The sequence below is a fragment of the Calliphora vicina genome, chromosome 2 (genome assembly GCF_958450345.1).
Source record: "Calliphora vicina chromosome 2, idCalVici1.1, whole genome shotgun sequence".
In the NCBI taxonomy this organism is placed as follows: domain Eukaryota; kingdom Metazoa; phylum Arthropoda; class Insecta; order Diptera; family Calliphoridae; genus Calliphora; species Calliphora vicina.
The window spans coordinates 142,461,970-142,476,321 of NC_088781.1; the positions used below are offsets into that span (position 1 = coordinate 142,461,970).

Below are 14,352 nucleotides of genomic sequence, written 5' to 3' on the forward strand. Positions count from 1 at the left end.
GTTTTCCTTAAAATTCCAGTAAAGAATTTCGAAAACATTTGTACTAAATACACTATTAAACCTAACATAATACACAAATCAAACTTTTTTGTTTTAGTACAATGTTACTTACAAAGCTTATTATTCGATAAAATATTTTTCTAGCCTTTTCACTTTTTTACACATTCCCTGCATTAACTGTGAAACTAAACTACGTGCCTTCAGCAAGCTTTAAGGACTTAATATATTAAACAGAAAGCTTTCTGAGTACTGATTGAATACACAAACCATCATGATTTCTTGCATCAATAAACTTTTGTATCCCACGGCTGCCACAGTGGCCGCAGCTTCAGCTGCAGCTACATTGGCCCCTTCGAGTGGAGCACCCAGTGAAACACAAAGTGAAATTTCATCCGTGGATAGCGACTGGAGTGACATAAGAGCGATAGCAATGAAACTGGGTGTTTCCAATCCCGATGACTTGCACACCGAACGTTTCAAAGTGGACCGTCAGAAATTGGAACAAATGATAAAAGGTAAGATTAAATTACAAAACCAAAAAGATTTGTATTTGACCATTTTAGAGCTTTATTCACCATTTATATAAAAATCATTTCAATTATTATTCAAATGATAACAAATTTAATCGATTTGCTCTTAGGTCAAGTCTAAAAAGTTTTAATAAAAAAGAACTTAAATGGGAATAAAATTACAAGAACTACACCATTTCCAATTGTATTTCAGAAGTTTCTAATTGTATTTCAGAAATTTCCAATTGAATTTCAGAAATTTCTAATTATATTTCAGAAAATTCCAATTCAATTTCAGAAATTTCCATTTATATTTCAGAAATTTCCAATTATATTTCAGAGATTTCTAATTATATTTCAGAATTTTCTAATTATATTTCAGAATATTCCAATTATATTTCACAAGTTTCTAATTGTATTTCAGAATTTTCTAATTGTATTTCAGAATTTTCCAATTGTATTTCAGAATTTTCTATTTGTATTTCAGAAATATCCATTGGTATTGCTATTAGAATTTTCTGAAATACAAATGGATATTTCTGAAATACAAATGGATATTTCTGAAATACAATTGGAAAATTCTGAAATACAATTGGAAACTTTTTAAGTATAAAATAAAAATTCTAAAATACAAATGGAAATTTCTGAAATACAATTGGAAAATTCTGAAATACAATTGGAAATTTCTGAAATACAATTAGAAATTTCTGAAATATAAATGGAAAATTCTGAAATATAATTAGAAAATTCTGAAATATAATTAGAAATTTCTGAAATTCAATTGGAAATTTCTTTTTTCACCAAAATTTAAAATCCAAAAATTTTTTTAAATTTCAAAAAAAATAATCTTTTTCATTTTTTTTTCCAAAAAATGAAAAAAAAAATTTTGTTCACCTAAAAATATTAAAATTTTTTATTTTGAAGTATAATTTGGTGAAGGGTATATAAGATTCGGCACAGCCGAATATAGCTCTCTTACTTGTTTAAATATACAAAAATATTTTTCGCTTTTAAATTTTCACAAATCTTTACTTGTTATTTTTGAAAATTTATCTTTTCAGCTGACAGTTCCATTGAAGGTATGAATGGAGCAGAGTATTTTTTTGAAAGCGTAAGTACAATAGAGTATTTCAAATTACTTTCATAAATAATACATACACAAAATAATTTATAAAAAAGGTGATGAAAACTACTGAAACTTATATAAGCTGGCCTTGTAGACTTAAAATCGGTGCAAAGAGTAAAAAGGGTATGGCAAAAAATATCTATCTAACCAATTTCCTCCTCTGACACTTTTGATTCTCTTTAACACAATAGATCCTCATGTTCGTATAGTAGGTAAAGCTGAAGAAGTAGCAAAAGCTAAAGAACGTATTTTAGCTAATCTAGACTCAAGAGTAAGTAGGCCTGAAATATATTTACACATTCCAAATATCTAAAATACCCATGATCATAGGGCACACGTGTTATTATGAAAATGGATGTCTCTTACACGGATCACTCCTATATTATAGGACGTGGTGGTAATAATATAAAACGTATCATGGAGGATACGGCAACACATATACATTTTCCCGATTCGAATCGTTCGAATCCTACGGAAAAATCTAATCAAGTTTCGCTATGTGGTTCTTTAGAGGGTGTCGAAAAGGCCAGAGCTCTGGTTCGTTTATCTACACCATTACTAATATCATTTGAATTGCCTGTTATGGCACCAGGACGACCACAGCCAGACAAGGAAACACCATATGTAACAATAGTAGAGCAGAAATACAATGTGCAGGTAATATAATATTTATATTCATTAGATAAGATTTAAACTAAAGTCTATAAACTCTTGCACAATCTACAGGTCATATTTTCTTCTCGTCCTAAATTACATTCATCCTTGGTTTTGGTAAAGGGTTCTGAAAAAGAAGCTGGACATGTTCAAGAAGCTACGCAAACTTTGATAAATTTTTCTTGTGAAAATATAGCAGTTTGTATCATTTTAAAAATATATTTATAATTCTTCTGCTATGGTTTATTTTATTTTACATTACCATTTATTTGCAGAATCAAATATTGGTAAATATGCAATTGGAAATCTCTCCGCAGCATCATGAAATCGTTAAAGGAAAGAATAATACAAACTTATTGAGTATTATGGAACGTACAAATACTAAGGTAATTAAATAACTTAACGCATTTCATTCCTAGTTATATTTTAATTGTTTTTGTTTAGATAATATTCCCCGATTTATCGGATATGAATGTTAAACCATTGAAGAAATCTCAAGTGACTATTAGTGGGACCATAGAAGGTGTCTATAAAGCACGACAACAGTTACTCGTAAGTAAAATGTCTCTCTATTTGTGTTCATTTCCTTCCAAACTTATAATATAATTTCAGGGTAATCTACCGATCGCTTTAATATTTGACTTTCCCGACAATCAAAACGATGCCTCTGAAATAATGAGCCTTAGCACTAAATATGGCGTTTACATAACGTTACGTCAAAAGCAACGACAAAGCACTTTGGCCATTGTTGTAAAGGGTGTGGAAAAGTTTATAGGTAAGTTTGAAAATCTCTTTTACCAGTTCGACCTACATATATGTGAAATTCGCCACCTTCTAATTAGATAAAATATACGAAGCCCGTCATGAGATTTTACGTTTGACAACACCGATGATTAAACCGGAAATACCGGAGACATATTTTATGCCACAGGACAAAGATCTCAATTTGGTTTATCGTACCACATTGACAGCTTTGCTGGCTGGCTACACAGAGAGTCCAAAGACTCCGAATGTAATGTCAACAGGACATGTACAAATATCACCATATGGCAACAATAATAATTTGTTGCTCAATCACAACAACAACAACAATAACAATGCAAATAATAATAATAATAACAACAACAATAATAACAATCACAATTTGAATCAATTGAATCGACAACAATTTGGTTTATATCCCAGCACTCCAACGGGCATTTGCTCGCCGACTCAAAAGTATTTGCAGATCCACAACAACTCATATGCCCGGCAACAGCAACAACATCAACCAGCACAACTCAATCACAATAACAACTATCTTCAAGCTATGCAACAGCAGCATCAACAACAAGTTCAGCAGCAGCAACAGGCCCAGCAACAAATGCAACCGCCACCTCATTTGCAGCAGCAACAACAACAGCAGCAGGCTGTACATCAATCTCACAATGTGTCGCCTCGCAACAGTTGCAGCAATACAAGCGGTTACCAGAGTTTCAGCAGCAGTACTACATCATTGGAACAGGCTTATCCACCATTTGGAAATGCATTAGCCGGCTCTAATGTTGGCCCCAATGGTACCACTTTATTAACGGCCAATAGACCATCCCCATTTTCGCCGGACTCGAACTATAGCAGTGAAGCTGGTTGCAGCCGTTTGGGCAGGAGATCCAGTGATGGAGTTTTATTGGGTTTGAATGCATCTGGACCCATTGGTCCTATGATACCCGGTAGCGCTGAAAGTTATCGTAATTTACACTATGACTTAAAGGTGTGTCTTAACTTTATTCTTTTAAGTAAAAATACTTTTCTTATACTGTTCCAAATTCATTTCAGCACAATCGTACTTTTGATTTTGACATTAAGCGCGCCATGGGTTTTAAGGCCATGGAACGTCCAGCCGTTGCTGGGGAACTGCGTACTCCCACACCCAATTGGATGGGTATGGGCTTGAGTCGCACTTCACCTGCTCCAATCGAGACTGTCGATGATTTGGCACCATGGCAACGTGGTCTGGCAGGAGCTGGTATTCTTGCTTCACCCTATAGTTTGGGTGCAACAACTGGAATTGTTGATTCGACGCCCACCAATCGTCGCCTTCAGCTTACTCAATACAAAGACATACACTCATTGTTGACAGCCTTGGGTTTGGAGCATTATATTAGTAAGTATATCATATAAACTGTCAAAACATTTTATTCTTCTCCTTGATATTTCGTTTTCTTTGTAGAAATTTTCGTTTTGAACGAAATCGATTTGGAAATGTTTACTACACTCACCGAAGAGAATATTATTGAAATGGGTATCACAGCATTTGGACCTCGCAAGAAAATGCTAACAGCTATACACACCTTGCAAGCTAATGAGGCGGTCACATCAACAATGCCCCCTTCATCCTCCTCGAATGCCTCTTCTCCACGATTTTCTGGATCTGCAGCACCCGGTGCTGAACGTAGACCTTCAAATCAGTGGTAGAAACACCCTTGTAGTGCTTAAAGTTTAGAGTTGAACTTTGAACTTTTGCTAAACCTTTTCTCACTTTTTATAATTTTTTTAGATTTAAGTTATTTTTTTTTCTTCTTTTGCATGCCTCACAATATGAAATCATTTATTCCACTAAGTAACTATGAATTCAATTAAAATATCTCTTTGTAAAAAGGACTTTCGTAAAAGAAATTGTAAAATTTTCAGCAACAAAAACTAAAATCAATTGATCTCTGTTCGATGAAGAACTTAAAAGCACGACTGTTGTCTTATGAAATTTTAATAAAAAATTTTATTAACTATTTATTTTTTAACATAAAAACTCTTCACACACTTTAACATGACTTATACTCGTATTTGTACACAAATTTCTTTAAAAGTAACAGTCGATAATTGTTAAGAGACAAATTGATTTTATGCGAAAAACAAAAGCATAAATTAACACAAAATGAAAGTCCATTTATTTAAAATATTTATTTTTTTTTATTTGTAATTATTTATCTATTTATTTTTATATTTATTTTGAAAAAAGAAAAATTGAACTGCATGAAATTAAACATCTTCAAAACAGTGTTCTTAACATTATTAAGTTGTAACTAAAAAGAAAAAACAAAAAACTGTTAAAAGAATAAGTAATAAATTGAAAATATTTAAATAAAAATTATAAACTTTATCAGAAAAATTATTAAATTTTACATAACAAATGTTAAACTTTTTCAAAAAAGTTTCAAAAGTGTGAAGCAACTAGTTTATAGCAGCTTACATTTGCTAGTCAACAGAAATAAAAGCTTTCTGTTGATTAGCAAATGTTTACGTCTATATAGCTTTTTGAGAACTTAAATATATTTTATGGGTTTATGTTTTTGCTAAACTTAAAAAGTCCTTAATTCAGGTTTATACAACAAATAATAACATAAAATGCTTTCTGTTTAAAAAAATACCAAAAACTGAATTGAAGTTTAGTGAAGATTCAAACCGTAAATTCTTTAAATAGAATAGTCAAGTTTATGCATATTTGGATATCAAAGTAAATAATCCTTTAAGTGACAAAAAATTTACAATTTGAATTAATTACGAAAGTTTTTCGAAAAAATTACGAAAGTTTTACAAAAAGATAAACGTAATTCTGTTTGATTTATAATTTTTGTGGTTTTATAACGATAATTAACTCAAAAACATAGCAAAGTCCCTATTTTATTTGAGAAATGCCATTTTATTACTAGGAGGTAAAAACATATCGCCCGTACATAGCACGAACGATATTAAATTTTATTTATTATAAAATCATCCAAAGACAGTTTTTATTTAAATATAACGTTTTGTAAAAGAAACATATTTGGTTTAGTGTATGAAATTAATACAAAAAAACCTTTTAACGATTCACAGGCTTTTGAAATGATTATTCGAATAATTCTAAGCAACTTTACTCTAGATATCATCGTTCTAAAATGGATCTTAAACTTGCAGAAATTCAAAAATACACTACATACAGTGTTAGTATTGCAACAGCAAATATATAAAAATAAAATTAAAAAAATACAAAAGTTTTTCTTCTGAAGTGTTAATAAAGTTAATAGAAATTTGTAGCTGATTAATAAATGAAAGTAACGAGTCCAGAATTATTTTCCTGGTTTACAATACTTACCTGTTTTGGAATTTCCGCAAGGTCAAAAATTATTTTTTAACTTTTGATTCTTGGGCAAAGTTGCTTAGAATTCTTCATAGAATCATTTGCGCTTCTGATTTATTTTTTTTGCACCCATATAAACTAGGGCACTGATAAAATAGATTGGTAAAAATCGGGACAAATATTTTGGCACCGTTTTTTTCACAAAAAAAAATTTTTTATTATAAAATTAAAACTAATAAATTAAAATTTTTTTGAATTTTTTTTAATTAAAAATAAAATTCAAAGAAATTTAAAATTTAATTAAATTCTAATAAATTAAAAAAAAACTGTTTTTTAAATTTTATTTAAAATTTGTATTTTAAAGTCTAATTTGGCAAAACCGAATATAACTCTCTTACTTGTTATACCCTTCAACTTCGTGAGAAGGGTATACATAAGTTTGTCATTCCGTTTGTAATTTCTACATTTTTCATTTGTAGAAATTTCTACATTTTTCATATATAAGGATATTCTGGATCCTTATATATAGCGGAGTCGATTAAGCCATGTCCGTCTGTCTGTCTGTTGAAATCAATTTTCTAAAGACCCCTGATATCTTCGGGATCCAAATCTTCAATATTTCTGTCACACATGCTTTCGAGAAGTTTGCTATTTAAAATCAGCCAAATCGGTCCACATATGGCTGAGATATGATGAAAAAACCTGGACAATCTCGATTTTTTTTACCTATTTTTGACCTATATCTGGATAGTAGGCTCTGCCGAGTATTATATATCCTTCCTTATATATTACTTTAGGTAAATATTAAAAACACTTTTAAGTGAAAAAAAAATTGGATAACAAAAAAAAAGTTTGAAAATTTTTTGATAAAACTATATCAGTTTTATCAAAAAATTTTCAAACTTGAAGTTATGGAAACCAAAAGGTAGTATATAATAGGGTATTCATTCGACTAATGATCGTTCGATTAATCGAATAATTTCTTACGAATAATTATTCGAACAATTTAAAAATGGCCATTTTCGAATAACGAATAATTCGAATAATTTTATGTAGAATAATCGAATAAAGCGAACAAATGTTCATATATATTTAAATTTAATAAATTGCTTAAAATTTTTCATAATTTCAAAATTAAATAAGTAATAATGACTCACAAAAATTGTATTGTTTCTGAAATTCGACAAATAACTAAAGACAAAGGGACTTTCGATTACTGTAGATGAGTATTCCGATAGCTCCTTCTATAAATATATAAATATTACTGCAAGAAGTTACAATTCCAAAAACAAATCTTTCAAAATTTTTAACTTAGGACTTGAACCAATGAAAATAAAAGGTACGGAATAAAATATTTGTTATTTTGCTGGCGAAATATTAGAAGAATCGTAATTAATAATCAAAATATTAACTTAGTTTAAAGTGGAGTTGAATGTGAGGGAGAATGTGATTTTGAAATGGTCGTCGAAAGTGATATTGAGGATGACATTTATAATGTGAACGTTGAAATAGACAAAGGCCATGATCTTAAAATATATTTAAGTGGTGTTATTAACAGCGTGCGTAAGTTTTGCAAACTATTTAATAAATCGAATGGTAAACACAAATATTGCAAACTAACGTTTTGCTGCAAGAAAAGCATGTAGTTCGTCGTATACTTGATTTTGAACATCGTTGAACATCTTTGTCTAACATGATAATAAACTTTTTGCGTATTTGTAAATGCGTTCACTGACAATGATATCAAATTTTGGACATATTTGTGTAATTCCCTAAGACAACTTTATTAAGCAAAGATTCGGAACCCTGATAGAACTTGAGGGTATAATACAATTAGTTATAAATAATTTAGATAAAGTGAATAATTCATTTACTAAAGAATTATTTACTCAATTAAAAACCCGAATTAATGAACGGCATATAAAAGCTCTTAATATAAACATATTGTACTTGAATTCAGGATCATGTCCGATTAGCTCAAATTTTTTAAAGCATAACTCCAAAACGGAAACTATAGGGTTTGTTAGTCAATTGTTTTGTAGATTGTTCGGGAGTTAATAATATCACAATATTTATGATGAAAATTTAATGATGGACTTTGTTGTCGCATGTTTTTTAACATTATCAATACTTGAATTGTTAACTTTAACGTTATTTTTTGATTTTCTTTCAACATCAAAACTTCATTCCTTTTTTTTTAAAAAAAATTTAAATTATTCGAATAATTCGATTAATTTTAAACGTGTGATCGAATTATTCGAACAAGTTAAAATCTCTTATTCGAATTATTCGTTTTATTCGAACAAGAGAAAAATCGAATAATTCGAATACCCTAGTATATAACCACTCAAATAAACCCGTATTTAGCTAAAACTAATCACAGTTTAATTTTAATTTTCCCCCATCATTTTTGGTTCTTCGTGCCGTCTATGAACTTTAAAACAAAAACATCATTAGATAAAATTTTATTATTTTCGTTTTTATTATCAATAAATTTGTTTTTCTTTATTTATATTTATTTGCAAAATTATGTTTAATTATAATTTCATTATTTTTATGTTTATGTTTATTTATTATATTAATTAATTTATTTTATCATGTTGTTATTATTATTATTATTACTTGTATTTAAGATATGACTATTTTTAATATATTTATTTTTATTTTAACTATTTTACAATACTATAATAATATTTTATACTATGTATTTATGTATGAATGTGTGTATATGTTTGTATGTATTTATTAATTATGTATGATTTTATTCAAATACGCTTTTAAAGTTTTCATTTTTATTTTTTTGTTTTCCTTTTATTCTCTCCATTGTTGTTATTGTATTTGTTTATGGATTTGTTTATAGTTTTATATCATGTTTATTTTATGCTCATTCATAATCAATTTACATACATTTTATTTCAATTTATTATTTATTTATTTCTTTATTAATGTCTAGTTTTATTTACAATTTATTCATTAAATCAATCAATCAAACAACCAATCAATCAAATTAATATGCACAAATTTATGTATTTGTATTTGTATAGTATTGTACATTACATTACATTACGTTACATACGACAACTAATTAACTGTAGATTTTATTTATTAAACATTATTATTAATTTATGTATGAATGTTTGTTTGTTTGTTTATTCGCTTGTTGGTATTTGTTTTAATAAAATAAATAAATTTATTTAAATCTTAAACAGTTAAATAAATTAAAAATAGGGTCACTTTTGTGTTTAATACAATAAAAAAAGTAATTAATTGTGTGTTATTAATTTGTACAGTAATTAACACCATTATATGGAGGCAATTAATACTGTTTTCATTTTTTGTTTAATAGAAATTATTTTAATATTTATATATTTATATATGTATTTATGTATGTTTTAATACTATTTTAAGGAAATATAATCTATACTTAGCCATGACATCAACCTGGTTATATGAGCGTTTTATTTTTTTTTTTTTTGATTTTGTGAGCTTTTCAAGTTATTAAAATATATATTGATTAAAATTGAAATAATTTGCATAATTTAGTTTGTTCTTGTTTATTTTTTTAACAATTAAATTTTCCATAATTTTGTTTTTCACATAACTTAAGGAAGACAATTGGCACAACACTTTCGCTAAATACTAAACGAAATCATAATTTTATTACATTTTTAAAAAGCATATACAGACTAATAAAATTATAAAAAATTATAAAGCTTAATTCTTGGGATTTTTATTTCCCCATAATCTTATTAAGGGCTTTTAGATTTAAATCCAAGAATTTCTTATTTTGCTGTAATAAGAAATGTTTGCATTACATAATTTTAAACTATACTTTTTACTCTTTACCGGGTTTTAAATACATAAATTTACATGCGTTTTTAATTTACAAAATAAATATTTTTATTTTTTTACATAAAACTAATGCAGAAAATTAAATTTAATAAATATTAGATTTTATATACAGTTTCTAGTTTTATTTCAGAATCTTCTAATTATATTTCAAATCTATTTTCAAAAAATTCAATTGTAAATATCTGAAATACAATTAAAAACATCTGAAACACAATTGGAAATTCATAATTTTCGAATTTTGTTTCAGAATTCCAATTATATTGCAGACATTCGTAAGTCTATTTTAGAATTTTCCAACTTTCACATCAGAACATTCCATTACTATTTCAGAAATTTCTAATTCTATTTCAGAAATAACTACATTATTTGTTATTTGTATTTTAGAGTTTTCAAATTGTAAATTTCTAATTATTTTTTTTTTGTATTTCAGAATTTTTAGATTGTTTTTCAGAAAATTCTAATTATATTTAAGAAATTTTCATTTATATTTTGAATTTTAAATTAAAAATTTCTGAAATACAATTTGATAATTCGTAAACACAGCTAGCAGTTTTTGAAATACAACTAAAAAATGATGAATCGCAATTAAAAATTTCTTTAATATAGTATTTGGAAATTTCAGACATGCAGTTTGAGATAAGTAGAATTATAGACTGCTATAAAATCTCTCATTTATTTTAAATATATTTTTTAAATTTTATCTATGTTTATTAAATTTTGGTTATGTTTATCTCTTAATTTAAGGAACTAGTTACCGTTTTTATGGATTTCTTTTCAAATTAACCAATTATATAAATTTTTATGTTTTTTTTTGTCGGCCTAAAAGTTTTGAAATAAATTTTACATATTTTTTTTTATAATAAATTTTACTAATTTTGGTTTTGTTGCCAAAGAGTTTTTTTTTTTAACGGTAATTATTTTCCCCAAAATATTGTTGTTTTTTGCTTTTGTATTGTTTTAAACATACCAAACAATGTTTTGAAACTGACTAATAATTTATTTACATATTTACAATTAAAAATACACTTTTTCAATATTGAGCTTTTTTTTGTGGAAGTGTATTAATACAATTTGTGGAGAGAAATTTGAGGAAACATTTTTAGGAAATAGTAAAATGTCTATTATATTAATAATCAAACATTAAATTTAGGTTTTTATCTAAGAAATTCCGAAAAAACACACAATGCATCGCATTTTGAACTTTCTACTGCACAGTGGGGGATCTGAAAAAAAGTGCAAATAAATCTGTAACTTCTAAACGAATTGCCCGATGTTAATAAAATTTCCCGTGGCTATAGAGGAGGTGTTGATTAGTTTAAGCCGAGCCACAATGCCCCAAAGTGGGGCACCTCGGGTATATCAAAAATTAAAAATGATGCCAAATTTTTGTTTGCGATCCGATTTGAAAGATTGTTATATATATGGAATTTACTAGACGAGATCTACATTGCTTTAGCCATATATTATGTCTTATAGTTTACGAGTTATTCGCATTTGAAAAGTAAAAATTAATTTTATTTACCTACCTTGGTCTGGTTTTTTGCTAATAACGGATCCAATTCTTCCCCGAATTAACAAGACATGTATTAATAATAGTATGAGAGAATTGTTTAAAAGCATCTACTGAGTCAAAAGTTATGTGCATTCAAATATAAAATAAAATAAAAAAGTCGTTTTTTCGCCATTTTTTTTTTCGAAAAAAGTACTTACAATAATTTTAAATTGTACAGAAAATAAGAAAAAGATAAAGAGTCTGTTTATATTTTTCTGAAAGACAACATTTTGGGAAATATTATAAAAGTAAAATAATATCAAAATTCGTATTATTACATGGTCCAGAGCCTTCCGAAGTAGACCTATTTTTTATATAAATTTCAACTTTAGACAACATTTTCTCAAATCACATAGCTGCTTTCAAAAAATGAAGACCTGTTTTGTATGTCCCAATATGTTCTTCAATATTGTGCAGAGGGATTTCATAGCCCCGAGCTTGGTGCTTTCAATAAATCAAAAAATCTAAAAATTCCAATTTTGGGGTTTTTGGAAAGTTTTTTGGGAATAGTTGGATTGTAATTAACAATTCACAAATATCTTTTTTTTGGATCGAAAGTTTCTATATAAGTGTAAAGTTTTATTAAAAACGATTCATAAACAAAACTTTTATTGCATTTTAATAATTTTTCCAAAAAAATCAGCTATAATATTTTATTCCCATATTTTTGAAAAAAGTCTTCTATAATTTTTTTAATTCTTACAAATTTTGTACATTTTTGAAAAGAGGACATAATTTCCAACACGTTGATATATAATATGTATATCTTTTCTTTTCCCGTAGCATAATTAATGGCTTTCAAATATATAACTCGCAGTAATTAGCTTTATCTTGTAGTTTTCTCCGATGTTTGGTAATACAGTCGCCGGTAATGCAGTGCATTAAAATATATTACAAAACGGCAAGATTCTATAAATTTTCAGTCTGTTGTTGATTTGAAATCCATTAATTTTAATTTTTCTGCTGTTTTTGTAAATAATAGACTTTGTGTTATATTTTTCTTAAGTTTCATCAAAATCGGAGCAAAAATATATAACATTTCGCTATCTTTCCATGAGAAATTCGAAATATTGAAAAAATTGACCTTTGACCTTCACGGGTTAACGTTTTCTGATTTTAGTAAAACTTTCAGAATATATTTAAAATTACCTGGACTTTAATATTCTGAACAGGTTTTACATAAAATTAATAACAATTGCCCAATTCACAATTGGTGTCGTAGCGTTGTATGTCGTATTTTTTTTTATTAATAATTTGTTTTTGTTTCAAAAAATTTGTTTGAAAAATATTTATGACATGCTACAACACTACGACATCAATTGTGAATTGGGCAAATGAGGAAATTGGGATAAGTCGCCAAAATATGGTCAAAAATTTTGTTTCTCGAAAATCGCAAAATTTAAATCGCAGGTACGGAAAAACTATAGGAGTTATTGTCACAGTTTTTTCACATTTTTATTCCCTATTATATTATCAATAAATCCCTATGTGATGATAAAAAAATTCTAAAATTTGTTTAACAAAATTTTTAAAAATTTGAAAATGCACCTCAAAACTCTGAGCGACTAGCGGCACGGCTTGCCTAAAAAAATGTTGGTATTATTTTAGGTCATTGCGAACCGTACCGTTTCAACATTTCAAGCATTTAATTCTAAGGGACAATCTAATGGACAACCAGCCCGCCAGAAATTTAAATCGATGTAGAAAGTGATTCTGAATCGATCGGTAATAATTAATTTTGTACAACAAATAAAATCGAAAAAAAAAAACTTTTTGTAAAATGCAAATTAACAAAAAAACAATTTTTTTAAAACGACTTTTAAATTTTATTTTCCCATAAATGGATTTGATGGATATTTCAGAATTTCATTATAATCTTGTATATTGTATATAAAAATTTCCCAAAAAAATCTCTCCTTTTTCTTTTAAATACATATAAGTAGGTATGTACCCATATGTATGTATACTGTTTTGCATTCTAATTTTCATTTGAATTTAACATTAAGGCTTAATTAAGTTTAGGTTTATTTTAAATATTGTTTTATTTATATAAATTTATTTATTAGATTTTAATTTATGTGTTTATCTTTTTGTTTGTTTATAACAGTCAACATAAATGAAACTTGTTTTGTATGTGTAAGTGGATTTCTATCTTTTGGTTTTTCGATTCTTACAAAAAATTATAACATTTAACACTTAATATCTAAACGTACAACACTTTTGTATTTTACTTGCAGATTTTTCATTTCACTTTTGCTCTCCTCACAGCTTGTCTTAATGTTCACTTGGTTACATCAATAAATGCTACAATTCCTTTCTTTGACATAATGCAGTTGGAGAATTAATATTAAAAAATATATATTGTAAAAGAATTTATGCAGTTTTTTTGTATTATTATTAATAATAAAATATGTATGTATGTAGAAATAAGTATGAAAATAATAAAATAATTTTTGTATTTTTCTTTTAGTCTAACGTTGTTGTTAAGCTTATATTGTTGTTGTCAAAGATTGACGAGAGTCGAGCAAAAGAAGAATGAATAGTATCATTCATCATCATTTTAACA

At 27.3% G+C, this 14,352-nt stretch overlaps 1 protein-coding gene across 1 annotated transcript; it reads left to right on the forward strand.

Annotated features, from left to right (window-relative positions):
* Positions 1 to 271: 271 nt before the first annotated feature.
* On the forward strand, positions 272 to 4,743 carry BicC (protein bicaudal C). Its single transcript, XM_065502100.1, has 14 exons — positions 272 to 515; positions 1,571 to 1,620; positions 1,689 to 1,758; positions 1,827 to 1,906; positions 1,966 to 2,292; positions 2,362 to 2,487; positions 2,565 to 2,675; positions 2,734 to 2,841; positions 2,902 to 3,064; positions 3,132 to 3,374; positions 3,471 to 3,595; positions 3,680 to 4,039; positions 4,105 to 4,432; positions 4,499 to 4,743. The coding sequence occupies exons 1-14, from the start codon at positions 272 to 274 to the stop codon at positions 4,741 to 4,743; spliced, it is 2,580 nt and encodes an 859-aa protein (XP_065358172.1).
* The last annotated feature ends 9,609 nt before the right edge of the window (positions 4,744 to 14,352 follow it).